Below are 14,257 nucleotides of genomic sequence, written 5' to 3'. Positions count from 1 at the left end.
CACTACAAGCTCAGCTAAATGCTTTGTGTTGCCCTTCCATCAACCAACTGTACCACTTCAAGCAGTCACAGCAAACAGAATCCCTAGCACAGTGGTTTTCAAACTGTGGGCCCACCAGTGGGTCATGACCCAATTTTTGATGGTTCGCAAAACTGACAGGGCAGATTAGGCTATGTGCATCAAGGATTAAACAATCTGCTACTTTGGGAGGGGAAGCACTGCCACCCAGTCATCATTATAGCCACAGAGGCATGAGCAGCTGGTAAAGTGAAAGTTTTTTTTAAGGTGGATCCTGATCCTAAAAGGTTTGAGAACCATTGCCCTAGCAGTCTATGTGGCATGTTATGGAACCCCTAGTAGCTCCACTCAGCCAACCCCTGTGGCTTGCCCAATGCAGATTCTGAGTCAAACACAAGCAGTGGCATTCCTGGAGGGCGGTGCAAAATGGTAAGTTTTGCAGTTGCCACAATGCACTGTGCAAATGATCCCTCCCCTCACCTCCAAAGCCATTCCGGGCAGCAAGAGCTACACAAAGGAGATGCCTCCATGTTGCTCTCGCTGCCCCGATTGGCTCCAAAGGCAAGGGAAAGGGGCTGCTTACACGGTGCATTGAGGTGCCTGCAAAACTTACCATTTTGCTCCCCTTTGAGAATTCCACTGACCACAGTCTATCTCCCAACTGGCGGGAGTCATTGAGGGTTCACCAGCAACATCTTTCGCCACTAAAATGGAGTTCCTAAATGTTCCTCTCTATTTTCTCTCAACATTGCGCTTTGCAGATCTGCTTTCGCATACCTAGCCTGTATTTTACTAGTATACTTACAAAATTAGACCAAGAAAAAAAAGGGGGGGGCAAGTAACCATGGTGGCATGCAAAGAGCAACAGCAGCAGAATCTTTTTAATAGGACTAAAAGCCGCAAAGTAGTGGGCAAGCTTTTGAGTTGGAGGGGAGTCTTCCTCCAGCAGGATTTGAAACAACAACCAAAAACACAAAAAAGAGGGGAGAGTAAAAATGCTTCTGACAAAAGATATGGGGGAAGCACTAATGTTTTTCCTTCTCTCCCACCTCCATTTGTGTTTAGCACCCAACCTGAGGAACAGTTCTGTGAAACCTGAAAACTAGCACACTACTTGGGAACCTTTAGTTGCTCCCAATAAAGGTATTTGGCTACCAATGCCATTTGGATTTCTGTGCCGTTGTTGCTTTTTAAATAAAAACTACATCACCAAGGCAGGCTCTGTAATCCTGGTGAGTAACTTAAGACTCTTTAGCCAATTGGTAAGACAACAGAAAGGGGGGGAAAAAGCATTCTCTCAAGCCAATAACATAATTTCCAGCACTGCTCTTATATGAGATTAGAAAGCGACATGTCTGCAATCTATCATGTCCAGTAAATAGCACAGCATGCCATGTGCTCAGGCTTCTCGAGTTACTTGGATGCCGCAGTCCAAAGCGTAATCAACAAGCCCTTGAGTTCTTCTGGAGTGCTGCACAGGTAAAGAAAGTTGCTCTCTCCTGCTGGAAGCAGGCCAAGTCACCTCCCTATGGGTGATATACCACTGCAGTGTGGTGTAAGAGTGCATTCCACGGCAGGCACGTTCTATAGAATATGGAAAGGAAAGGAATGGGGACAGCAGTCATGCTTAAAAGACAATTACCTGCACTCTTGGCTGTGGTACCAATGCTCAAATGGGCCCAATGCATTTCCAACAAAAGTTATTGGCAAAGATGGTGCAGATTTAACAGGGAACAAGAGCAGGTTATGACCAGAAAACTACCCTCCCCCCCCCCCAAAAAAAAGGCTTGGCCTGCTCTTGTGCATCATGAACTACCAAAACCTGCCACTGCAAGTTTTCAAGGCATGAAGCCAAACATTATCATCCACTGATTACTACAGATCAAATCATGGTTAACGGCATAGCTACAAAGACTTGCTCAGAAGTTGGCAACCCCGTTTCCATGAATTATCCAGCCTTTGGAAATTTCCGTACAACTTTATACCAAAGATAAAGATGGACATGGAATGTCAGGCTATTCATATCAAGGAAGGCAACTAAACACTATGAAATGAGGTAAACCCAGTTGCCTAAGAAATAAACTAAAGCAAAAGAAGCAAAAAAATAAAATTAAAAAAATAGTCAGCCTGCACAGTCTCAAAATCAGATAACTTTAGCCCATTTAAAATATTGAAATGACCAGATTTTGCACTATTTTGCTGCTTCCAGCCTGAGATTGAAGTCCTTTTGATAACATAGCTATGCCATATTACTTGTATAAACTTGCACTACAGTCTGCCCTCTCTTGAATTTATCAATCATTACTCATTCATTCATTGGTTAAGACGGACAACTCTTTGTGGCCCATTTGTAGACAGTGAACTGTTTTACAGACTAATCCTAGGAACATCTACTCAGAAGTAAGTCCCACTGAATTCAGTGGGACCTCCTACCAAGTAAGCATATTTAGGATTGCAACGTTAAGGAATTGATTTCTCCACCAAATACACTGGAAGATCATCGGCATCCTCTGTTATATGTTTATGTCATCAGAGTGCTCCTACAAGTTTGTCTCCAGTGTCTTAAAAATGTGGTATGAAAATGTGGCACCATTCTAAGCATGTTTCCCAGAAATGAGCATTTCTCCTGGGTAAATGTTTATGGGATTGCAGCCCTAATACCAGTGACTACATTCATAACTCAGATGCAGGATGACCAGATATAATGGAGGACAGAGTGCCTGTACCTTTAACCATGGTATAGAAGAGGGAATTTTGGCAGGTGCAGCTCAACATGGAAGGGTTTTTTAAAGCTGCACCTGCCAAAATCCCTCTTCTATACCACGGTTAAAGATATAGGCACTCTGTCCTCCATTATATCTGGTCATCCTGCTCACATGTCCACATTTTCTAAACTCCATACATTCTGATGATTGATTATATTATGCCAGTCTCCTTTGTCCACAACAACACAAGTAGACCTGAACTAACAAGCCTTCCATAGTGCCTGCCTGCCTCTCTCTCTCTCCTCCCTTGTAAATTTACAGCCATGCCATTGCAAAGGTGAGTAGCAAAAGCAGAAAAAGTCAGACAACACAATTCTATGCAAACTTACTTAGGAAGAAGTTCCATTAAATTCCATGGGACACTTCCAAGTAAGCATACCTATGATTGTACTGACATTCATACAGAAACACAGAATAAGTCCCCAATTGTTTTCAGCAGAAAGAATAAACAGAAGCACCTGCAGCAACAAAGTAAGTTTATATCAGTGGGTGAAAGCAAGACCATTTTAACTGCACAGGACAAAGTTGAAAAAGACAATGTAGCTACCCTTATATTTGTACTGAATCACAGCTAACCCCATGGTCTTTATATTTAAACATATCATTAAAAGGGATCTTAAATTATATAGTAGTTCTTCTGAACTTAGAAATGCATGGATTTCTGAATATAAGTGTGATTTCACAGATCTTGGCAAGCAAAGAGAAAACCGCAGTTGAATCAGTTCTTAGACTCCTTAAAATAATCTATACAAAGAATGAAGCTGAAGAGGACCAGTGCCTCTTGTTTTTCTGTATTAAAAAGGCAGCTCTTTTATACCTTGCCGAAAGTAAAAATCCTCTGCCTTCCCCAAGCAACCCAAACAATGGACACTCTACAAAGCAAACAAAACTATGAAAACTAATGAGCGAATGAAAAAATTTCAAGTCATCAGATCTGAAAACTGTCATTGATACATCACCTCCCAATATAAGCATAATATTGACATTTGCAAACTTTACGGTAGTTGAATGTATGAGAGTGTATCACCTTTATTTTAGAAGGATCAAAGGGGGAAGAGTTTGATAGCAAAGTGGTTTGCAGTTATGGTGTAAATATGGATTGCAAGGAACAAGGGGCAAATGAGATGAATAATCACTTTTCCAAATCTTTTTTCCAAATACATGCGGAGGTCTTTTTCCAAATCATCTACGTGCCTCACCCACAATATTTGGCAATAGTGAGATTTGGATTTCCATTTGGATTTTAAACCTGGTGGTCATTTCTTTCTCTGCTTTTCTGAGGACCAACAACATTTCTGCGGAAGCTAAAGGAAGACAATTGTATTTGGAGAAAGAAGGAACAGACCTTGCTTAGGGTTGCCTAATTTCCCCCTCTTATATGTCTCATTGGTGGGGTTCAGGGGTCCTCTGTCATTCCTCATGGCTTTAAATTGAGCCATTTCTTACATGCCTGAGATCCCAGGAACCAAACCCCGTACAATGAAAGGAAGGAGGAAAAGAGAAAGTGCGGTGTCAGAATCCGCACCAAGATCGCACAAATTATCAGAGGTGTAAAGAGACCATCTTGCTCAATGTTGAGTCTCGAAGGGTTCAAATATCTATTCATGGCCTACTAAGTACCATAATATTTATAGTTTTCCTTAGGAAAGTTTGCCAAGGGCTTGATAAAATTTAAAGCAAGAATGCTACGCACGTTTGCATATTTGCCTTCATTCCAGGGGGCAAGCTCAGCAATGAGAAGCCAAATTAAGGCCTCCCAGTTAAATGGAGAGCAATTGGAGCCAAGGAGTGCTTGATTCTCACAATGGTACCTGTACATTACAGCTAGCGAAATGTACTCAGTGTTTTCCTAAATGCCTGGAAAAGGCGACTAAATGCCTGGAAAAGGGTTAGCCCAGCAGATTCTTGCAGTATTTGTGAATTGCCATCTAGAGGTAAACTCAGAGCAACCTAGAGGTAAACACAAGAACTTGCACCTTGGCAAAGAGCTAAGATAGAACTGCTGCTATTTAGATAACTGGTTACAGGAGAAGACTAAGCTCCTACTGCACCCATAGGTAAGCAAATAACAAATGTGGTGCTTGGAGGGAGATCACTATAACTAAGGAATGAGATTCTGCATGTCATGTTGTTTGCAGCCTTTTACCCACCCACCCTAAGCTTTTGCACACCTGGTATGCACAAGTCTGCCTGCAAAATGCAAATGTGTAACAAGTCCTTGCAGCAGTGCGAGCTGCCTGCTGAGACCCTAAAGATGGTGAAAGCCCCCAGCTAGGGCGGTCGCCTGCTGGCATCAGCAGCTTTTCTGCACTGGCTGAAGGAACTGTGCTGTGCTTAGTAAGAACATGGAGTTCTTCCACAAGTCCTAGATAAAGCCCCTTGCCTGCACTTTTGAGGCATTGAGCTATCCTCTTCCTGGCTGCCCTTCCACAACTGCCTTCAAAGGTGCCCAAATGTCAAACTGCTATTATCTCAGTACCTGAGACAGTAAGATCTGGGTTTTTTTTTTTAGGAGGGTGTATAATTAGCCAATCAGTATTATGTTGCTCTGTTCATAACTTAATAACCATTTTAATACAGATGGCACACACAGGGATAATTTCCTGGGATAGTCTAGCAGTATATTACAGAGAGACAGTGTGTCGGGGGGATCTTTTTTAGCCAAGGTACATTCTCCCAGTTAATTTTACCTGCTGTTTTCAGATGATTTGGGATAATTCCATATCATTTTCAAAAAAATATGAAAAGCTCTTGATAGAGAATGCCAGTTAGGAAAATGCCTGCTAGCTGTTAGAATTGGGACCAACCTTCCACTGAGATCACATGAATTAACAAAGCATTGTTTTTATCTCTTAAAAAAAATTTTTTCTCTTAAAAAAAATTTTATCTCTTAAAAAAAATTTTTTTTAAGAGGCTACATTTTCTGTGTTTTGTGTGATTAACTGTTTAGCCAAGCAGCTGTAGAGATGAATGTGGTAGACTTTTATGTCCATCTGGATATAAATGTCTCTGCGGGGACACCTCCTACATTAGTTTTTTTTCTACACGGAGATTCATAATTTTCTATATTTGCAGCAGCTGCCCAGTCCCTGTATTCATAGCTGAAGATGCATTTACATCTCAGTCCATGCATTCCAAAAGAAAATGCCTGTCTGTAGTAACACTGGCTTTTTGTTTGTCTCCCTGGAGGAACATGCAGCATTAAGGACGAGTGTATGTTAGGTGTTTGTGGGTACTGTTGATGTAGGGGCTGCACATATATATGGCCTCCGTTAATTCATTTGTAACTGAACATTAATGCGCCTGGGTGACACATCCGCGCTAGATGCTATTTTCCATTTTCAGACACAACTAATTGTGTATCTGCCCAAAGCACAGCCTCTGTCTCCCTACAGGATCTTTATCTGTCTGTCTCAGCACAATAAAATCCTGTCTAGTGGCATCTCTCTGCGGCAAGATGGTATTTATGTTTCTCTGTGTCCGTGCTGTGTTTTGTAGGTGTGCACATTGTCACCTAGCTTTGTGTTTGAAAGTGAATGGGATGTATTGCTTTCCTGGCAGTTCTGATACTGTCCTGTCTGAGTATACAGCATCCATTGGAATGTATATGCTTAGCTAAATGGGTAAACTATCTGGACACTTTGGGAGACACGCACTAAAGAGGACTGGTCAAACTGACAATTCTTCTATCCCATACATGAGCCTTTGGACTCCATACACTCGGAGACTTGGGAAGACATGGAAGAAAGGAAACAGGAACATACGTACACAGCACTGGGAAACATGAAATAGGACACGTACAAAGTTACTATACTAAAACCTATGCATGGAAACACGGTATATAAAACCAGAGTATCACACACACATACACAGAGTACTGTTTCTTCGGCAACCCCAGGCCAAAGTTTCTCAGAAGGGCTTAGGGTTTGAGGGCTCCCTCTTTCTGTAGGAGGAAGCTTCCTTGCACAGAGGAGGAAAGAAGGGTCTCTTCTACGTTTTAGGTCTGTTTAAGCCAAATAACTTAATACCAATAACTATTTGGTATTTTAGTGGCTCAGCTGTGGTCATCTTGAGATGTAAGAGATGTTCAGCCTTAGAGGTTTAATTACCAAGAAGCTGCCCTTCATTTCCAGGACAGTTTAAAAAAAGAAGGGGTGGGGGGAAAGGGAAGAATGGAGGGAAGCACACTGACATGCTCTTTGTTTGCTTTCTGATCTTTGCCACACCAGCTGGGCACTGAGGTTGGTATTATATATGCATATGATATTGCTGTGATTATTATGATTAACATTAACAGAAGGAACAATTTTTCCAAGTGCATCTACCAGCCAAAAATCCACTCTTTTGAAAGGCTAGCACAGTCCATCACTAGAAGCCATGGGAGTCCAACAGGCACACCCTACAACTCCTGGAACCACAGGTCCAGCAATCTCCAAGAAGCAAGCAAAAGAAGGGGGGAAGATGGGGGGTCATTCAACGGAACAGGACTGGAGACACCCCATCCCCTTCTGCCTTCAAAGAAAGGGAGGGAGCAAAGAGTGCCTCTGAGAGGGACAGCAAGAAGTGTGGAAGGGGCGGGGGGTCCAGCGCTGCTCGCCTGGTCCTCCCCTGAGGCTGGTGGGGCAGTTGCTGGGGCTCTCCCAGGAAAGCCAGCCGTCGGTACTCGGAGCTGCAGCAGTCACGGCGGGGTGTGTGTGCTGGACTTACCGGTTGATGGAGGACACGCTGGGCACGGTGTCGTTGTCGCAGATGCCCTCGGCCAGGAGCCGGTCCCGAATCTCCCAGGCGAACATGGTGGGGTTTTGCCTCTTGTACTCCGCGATTTTATCCACTACTTTGGGGGTGGCCACTTTGGGCTTGGAGCCTCCGATCACCCCGGGTTTGATGCTCCCCGTCTCGTAGTACCTGCCAGTGCAAAAGGAGGTTCAGTGGAACCCCGGAACGTGCCCGAGGCTCCCGCTCCACGCGCCCCCCCCCCAGCCAAACACGCAGAAACCTTGGGAGGTGATGTGGGCTGCACTCATCCCCCCCCCCCCGCGACTATGTCAAATCTATTTCAAGTCTGCTGGGATCTGCAAGGGAACCCCTCTTGCCCCCCCTTCGCATCTTGGGGCAGCAGCGGGGTCCTTGCCATGGGGTGCCAACCCTCGACGGTGCCCCAGTTCTCCCCAGGGGGTTCCCTGCAGGGCACCTCGAACCTCCCCCCCCCCACATATTATGTGAAGCTTAACTCCTCGTTCAGCCACTAGAAGGTCCATCAAGACAGGCTTGGATCTCCCTGAAACCCCCTTCCCCGCCCCCCCATGCAACCTACAGCGGATGTAAGTGAACTGGTGGCACTCAGTGATGGGAAAAGACGGGGCGGGGGGAGCGCCCGCCTCCCGGGGCTGCGAAAGGGGGTTCTTCTCCTCCGACCTCTAGCCCAGCGTTGGATTCAGGTCTCCCTGCCCCCCACAGGACAGACGCCTCTTTTCTCCGTTTGCCCGCCGCCAGGCAGGGGATCTCCCCCGGGGAGGGCTTGGCAGGGGAGGGGGGGTGTCCACAGCTCTTTTTCCTCTGGCTCCCGGGCTTGGCTTCCTTCCTTCCCTCCCTCCCTCCCTCCCCGGCCCCCTCCACCGCATGCACTGAGGTCGGCCGCCTCTTCTCCCCACTCCCCATCATGCCGAGCTGAGCTCTGCTAAGTGCGATCCGCTTGGCAAAAGGCAGCCTGCCTGCCTGCCGGCCGGCCTGCTACTTGCTGCTGACCTGGGGGTGGAGAGAAAGTAGGGCCCGGCCTGGCTTAGCTGGGAGGCGGGGAGGGGAGACTTGCAGGCTGGTCTCACAGCAAATGGGGCTGCAATCGGTTTGTTTCTGTGCTGGGTGGGCTTGTCCCCCTCTTTCCGAGCCCACAGCAGGTCCCTGTTTTAAGATAGTTCCAGACAAAACAAAGCACAAGGAGGAGGAAGGTGGGTGGGGGGTAGGGGGTGGGGGGTGCGCGGCTCTTCCCCCGGGGTCACGGCTGGGCAGTGGCGGACTGGCACGGACACGCGAGGCGCAGCGCTGGGGGGCCTGCCCTCCCCGCCCTCCGCCTGCCGGGCTTACCTGCCGAGGATCTTGCTGACACAGCCGTGGCTGACCCGCAGCTGCCGCGATATGTCGCAGGGTCGCACCCCCTGGTGAGCCAGCTCCACGATCCTTTGCCTCACCACATCGGGCAGGGGCCTGCCGTTCACAAACACCCCCCCGAGCTGGTTGACACCCCCGTGCCCTGCTGGGGAGAGAGAAGAAAAACACAAAAACCCACGCACACCACGGGGAAAAACATTAGTTGGGGCAGTTCAGCGGGCACGTCGCCAGTGATCACTGGGGTGGGGGCCGGGGGGGGAGAAAGGAAGGTGGAAGGAAAATCAGACAGGGAACTGAACACCCGGGGGGACTCCCCCGACTCATCCTGACGTGGGACAAATCCGGGTACTTCCGGGCCTATTGTCCAGAGAACGGCTAGGGAAATGGATCTTTCCCCCCAGTTCCTCCCAGTTCCTCCTGAGTTGGAGGAGACCAGCTTCCCCTAAACCCAGCGGGGGTTCTCTTCAAGTTGCACCCCTCCTTTCTCGTCCTTTCTGATGCTTATTTTGCTTGGCTTTTTCTTCCTTTCCGGACACACCGGTGTCGAATCGCCCGCCCACCACACCGGTGTAGCCCCATTTATTTCAATGGGTCTGCTCGACTGTATAGACCAGTCCTCCCCTCCAGTTTAATATTCTGCCTGCATTATCGAATTTCTGTTAAATCCGTTCGATCGACAGAGAAATAAAGAACCTCTATCTTGTTCCTAGATTCATTCTTTCTTTCTTTCTTTCTTTCTTTCTTTCTTTCTTTCTTTCTTTCTTTCTTTCTTTCTTTCTTTCTTTCTTTCTACAGAATAATTTTTCAGGGGAAAAACAATCTCTATGAAGCTTGGGTGTGTGCTTTGTTTTCTAGTGAGGAGCCTTTTTCATGCATTCTCGAAATTAAATGCACTATCAAAATTACACGTTTAGACAACCTGCGAGGACCCGAGTTGCTTTCCAAATATTATAATCCGAGGGATTAGAGGCATTTCAAGGATATGATTTTTGTTCAGCGTTTGGCAATAGTATCAGGGGGTCTTTGGTCCTGCTGGCCGGCCGAAGCGCTGAGATATCAACACAAGCCTCCTCTCCAATGTATTTATTATTAGCATTTGATTCTCAGGTCTCTTACAGCTCGGGCTGCCACGCAGTTAACGCGGAAGGAATAGGGTCCATTTCCAACGCTCTAGTTCCAGGGCAAAGTGCAGTCGAACGAGGTTGTCTCAAGTCCCCCGTTTAACTGGATTGGGTACCGCAACCAGCTAAGTGTCAAAAGGTCCCCGGAGTGATTATACCCACAAGGTGGATGGATAGAGACGACGCGTTCCCACCACACAACACTCACTGTATTTAGGCTGCAAGTCTATCCACACTTGCATAGGAGTAAGCCCCACTGACCACAATGGGACTTGCTTCTAAGCAGTCATGTATAGGATTGGGCTCTTAGCTCACACAGGGCACAATCCTATACGTGTCTACCCAGAAGTACCCTGGAAAGTGTGGATAGGATTGCAACCACACAGGTCTAACCTTTGCTGCTGCTTCCCCGATCAGAGAGAGAGAGAGAGAGAGAGAGATCTTACGGTGGTTTTGTGGCTTGCTGAAAAATGATCTGTTTGTATTTTTGCCTAGTCCCTCTCTTCTCCTTTCCTCCCCCCCCCCCCCGCGCTTGTGACACTGACTTATTGGCTCTGAACTTAGTGGAAACTCTCATTGCCCTGCGATCGATCCCAGCCCTTCTGCGCAAATAGAGTTTTTTCACCTCGTCCCCCAGCACCCTCCAGGAAGCTCAACGAGGAGCTCCTGCTCCTTTCCGCCGGGTTCCCTGCTTGCTGCCCGGAGACACACTTCGCCTCCCACGGCCACGGCTTTGTTTGGAAGTGTCCTGGAAGGGGTCGAGGGATTTCAGATCGTGTTCCTGCCCAACCCCCCCCCCTCCCCTGATCGCGCTGGGGGGGGGGGAAGCAGCGACACACACATTGAACGCGCTCCCTTTCTCACTCTGTGTCTGTTTGTTGTCTTCACCGGTCTGGGTCACCTTTTGCAGATGTTGCCTCTAAAGTTACCAGCAGGCAATTTCTCCAGCACCTCATTGCTGAATAATTCAGGGCACCTTTGATAACTCGCATTACAGAGTATTAAAAGGCAACAGATGCAAAAAAGATTAAGGGATGAATAATTCACCTGATTGCACCTGCGTCTTCCCTGCCTGGAATTCACCTCGGCTCCGGTCCTGCCTCTCTGCTCCCTGCGCTCCCTTTGTACTGGCTGAGCCTTCGGGGGCATTCTCTGCCCAGAGCGAAAAGGCCGCCGTGGCGAGGCGCGCATTCCTCCCTTCCCCAAACAAAACACGGCCAGACCGACGCCTTCTGGGCATTTCTTTCCGTGGAAAGCCCAGCAGAGGGGTCCCGGCTCTCTCTCTCGCCCTGCGATCCGGCCCTGAAACCATCCCCCAAAAGAGAGCCACGACCATTTCTGCTTGCTTTGGGGGAAGATCGCCCTGGTGACCAGCAAGAAACCGCTCCAACCGCGGAAGATTTTGAGACTCCAAAACAATACATGTTTAGCATTCAGTGGGAAATGAGAAGCTATCATTTGATCAGGTATTGAGGGCATTTCGACTCTTTCCCCGATTCTCCTATTCTAAAACATGTTTTAAATCCCAATAAATTATTTTTTGTTTCTTTTTTTTTTTTAAAAAAGGGTTTTTTCCCCCCATCTGGTTAAAAGTTAGGGGTGTCAAAAGTTACGAATAGCTCCTAATTATTCATTTCGCCACTCTGATAGCTCCTTCTCCAGCTCCAAAGACAGATTTTTTTTTTCCTTCTGGCATCTTTGGACGACCAGGGAAAGAAACTTCACGGCAATAATAAAGATCGTGATTCCGGTTTGAGATATATATATATATATATATATATATATATATATATATATATATATATATATCAGAATATGTGCATTTTTTTTTGTCTTGCTCTTTGGGTAAATAGATTTGTTATAGGCTGAAAGGATTCGGGAATCCTTTGCTTCCGGGTCCAGAAAAAGAAATGCGTTTCCAATACAGGCCAGAAACGGGGGGGGGGGGGATACAAATGAAACCGTAAACCCTACAAAAAATAATAATAATAAACTTGGGAAAAGGCCGAGCAATTTGAGCCCTTCCAGTGCTTCTTGAGAACACGGATCGAGGCTCAGGTTCAGAATGACAGTTTGGCTCTTTCCACTGCCCATGGATTCTGATACCAGGAAATGTAGCTGGTTGAGATCTGTGTGTTTATAGGATGTCGAATTATGGGGCTGAATTTTCAAAGGGGGAAGCGCAGGACTTGTCACCGTTTTAAATCTGGGGTTGGGCTCTTCGTGTCTGAAAGGGAGTTACAGGGAGAGCCAACGGCATCCCTGTCCCCTCCCTACGGCTCTCAGGACTTTGGGGGGTCCCTACCTGGGAGGCATCCCACCCCAAGGGGGGACATGCTGGAATGGGGCGCCTGGCTATCCTTCCAGCCCGGGGGAGGGGGTCGAGACGGTGGAGCCCGGGGAAGAGGGGAGCGGGTCGGGAGGGCAGGCAGGCCGGCGGGCTGGGGACGGGGCTGCGGCCGGTACTCACGGTGCATCGCGGAGAAGGGGTCTGCCTTGCAGTGCATATCCATGGGGAGGCAGAGGAAGGGGAAGAAGTCGGCGGACGCCGCCGTGTCGCCTCGCAGACTCAACTTCGGCACTTGGGGGAGAATCGGGCGGAGGAGGCGGCGAGGAGGAGGAAGGCGGCGGCGGCGGGCGGGCGAGCTGGGGCCGGCGGGCCTGCCCTGCCCGCAGCCCCGTCCCGGGCAGGAACTTTCCTCGGCTCAGAGTCCCGGGGCGCAGGTGCCGGGCATGGCGGGGCCCCGGTGGCCGTGCGGGCAGGCGGCAGTGAGGCTCCTCCGTCCTGATCCTGGTCCCGGTGCCAGCCGGCGGCGCCTCTGCTCAGTTCAGCCAAGTTGGAGGCGGAGTGGCAAATCCGGAGCGAGCGAGCGAGCGAGCGAGGGGCCAGGCAGGCACTCCCTCCCCTGGCAGCCTCTGCCTCTGCTGCTCCCGGCTCCGCGGCGGTGGGCGAAGGCAGCCCGGCTCCTCCCGCTGCTCCTGCCCAGACTTTTGCCTTCCCCCCCCCCCGCCTGCCACCTCCTCCTCCGCTGGGTTTGGGAGCAGGGTTTTTTTGCACCAGGTGGGGATGCGCCTGCCACCAGCGGTGCGGGAGAGTGGAGCTTCCCCTGCCAGTGTGAGGCTCTCTAAAAGCGGCAAAGCCCCCTCCAGATCGCCCCCCCATGCACACACACACACACCTCCACCCCACCCCTCCCCTCCCCTCCCGCGCTCGCCCTCCCCCTTGCGCCGGGCAGGGAGATGGATGACTTGTCAGACAAAGGCAATAGATTCCAACACTCTCTGATTCGCCAACGCGCAGCTACGCCGGAGCTCCTGCGAGGAGGGCCGCCGGGCTGTCATTCCCAGCCCCGCAAAGAAAAAAAGGGGGGGGGACACTATGTGTGTGTGGGGGGGGAGCAGGGAACAGATCAAGGGAAGGAAACGAGGAGGAGAGGGTTGGGGAGCACAGCCACTGAGGTCTGGGGGAGGCCCACGCAAACTAGCACCTAGGAGCAACTCTGGAGAAGGGAGAGGAAGAGGAGGGCCGGGAACACCTTGCCTGCCCGGCCACAGGGTCTTTTGCGCGGCTTTGTTTGTGCTGCGGTGAGGTAGTTTCCTGGGGTTGGGTGTTGGGGAAACAAACACCCTTCTTCCCCCCTCCCCCGCCATTATTTGTTTTAAAGTGAGAGGCCTTCCTCGCCTCTTCGGGATCTGGGAGGTGGCAGCCCCATAAAATGGTCCGGATCTCCACCCCCGCCCCGCCTCCGGCAGCTCCACAACCCACTTAAGCCGACAAGACTGGGTTTCCACAGCCTGGTCACGACGGAACCGACTGCAACTCAGAGCACTCCTCCTGAACTCCCTCGTAGCCCGGCTGGAGGTCACCCCTGGAGGCGGAAAGACGCCTGTCCCGCTTGGGACAGAGGCCCTCGAAGTTCGCGGCACTCCGATCTGAACGCGCGGGGTCGGGTTGCGGATCGCTGCTGAGCTGCTCTCGAGAAAGCGGCTTCAGCTGGCCCAAACCCCTGCGCTTCTGCTTACACGGTCGAGCAACGCAGGAGATGCAAAAGGGGGGAAAGACGCCCTTTCCGACGCCCTTGCAGTCGCCTCTCCAGCCCCAGTCACGTTTACTCGGAAGTAAGCCCCGCTGTTTTCAATGGGACTGACTTCCAAGCCAGCACGTCGAGGATGTCAGCCTCCACCTGCAACGTGTCAAGTGCCCCCAATTATAGTACCAGGGATGTATGAAAACAGACCCCAGCCCGC

At 49.5% G+C, this 14,257-nt stretch overlaps 1 protein-coding gene across 2 annotated transcripts in view; it reads right to left on the bottom strand.

The window, feature by feature from the left end:
- The window catches only part of PAX2 (paired box 2), a 156,769-nt gene extending 144,190 nt beyond the window's left edge, over window positions 1–12,579 (bottom strand). Inside the window, exons 1-3 of one of the 2 annotated variants that reach the window (XM_066619159.1) lie at window positions 12,480–12,579; window positions 8,865–9,033; window positions 7,491–7,688 (exon numbers count right to left, since the gene is read on the bottom strand). In XM_066619159.1, the coding sequence (XP_066475256.1) occupies window positions 7,491–7,688; window positions 8,865–9,033; window positions 12,480–12,522 (410 nt within the window). In that variant the 5' untranslated portion in view covers window positions 12,523–12,579. The remainder of the gene's footprint in view (window positions 1–7,490; window positions 7,689–8,864; window positions 9,034–12,479) is intronic. The other variant, XM_066619158.1, reaches the window with a different exon arrangement.
- Between the last annotated feature and the right edge of the window lie 1,678 nt (window positions 12,580–14,257).

This window comes from Tiliqua scincoides, chromosome 3 (assembly GCF_035046505.1).
Source record: "Tiliqua scincoides isolate rTilSci1 chromosome 3, rTilSci1.hap2, whole genome shotgun sequence".
Taxonomy (NCBI): domain Eukaryota; kingdom Metazoa; phylum Chordata; class Lepidosauria; order Squamata; family Scincidae; genus Tiliqua; species Tiliqua scincoides.
This window is presented reverse-complemented; position numbering and strand designations above follow the sequence as displayed.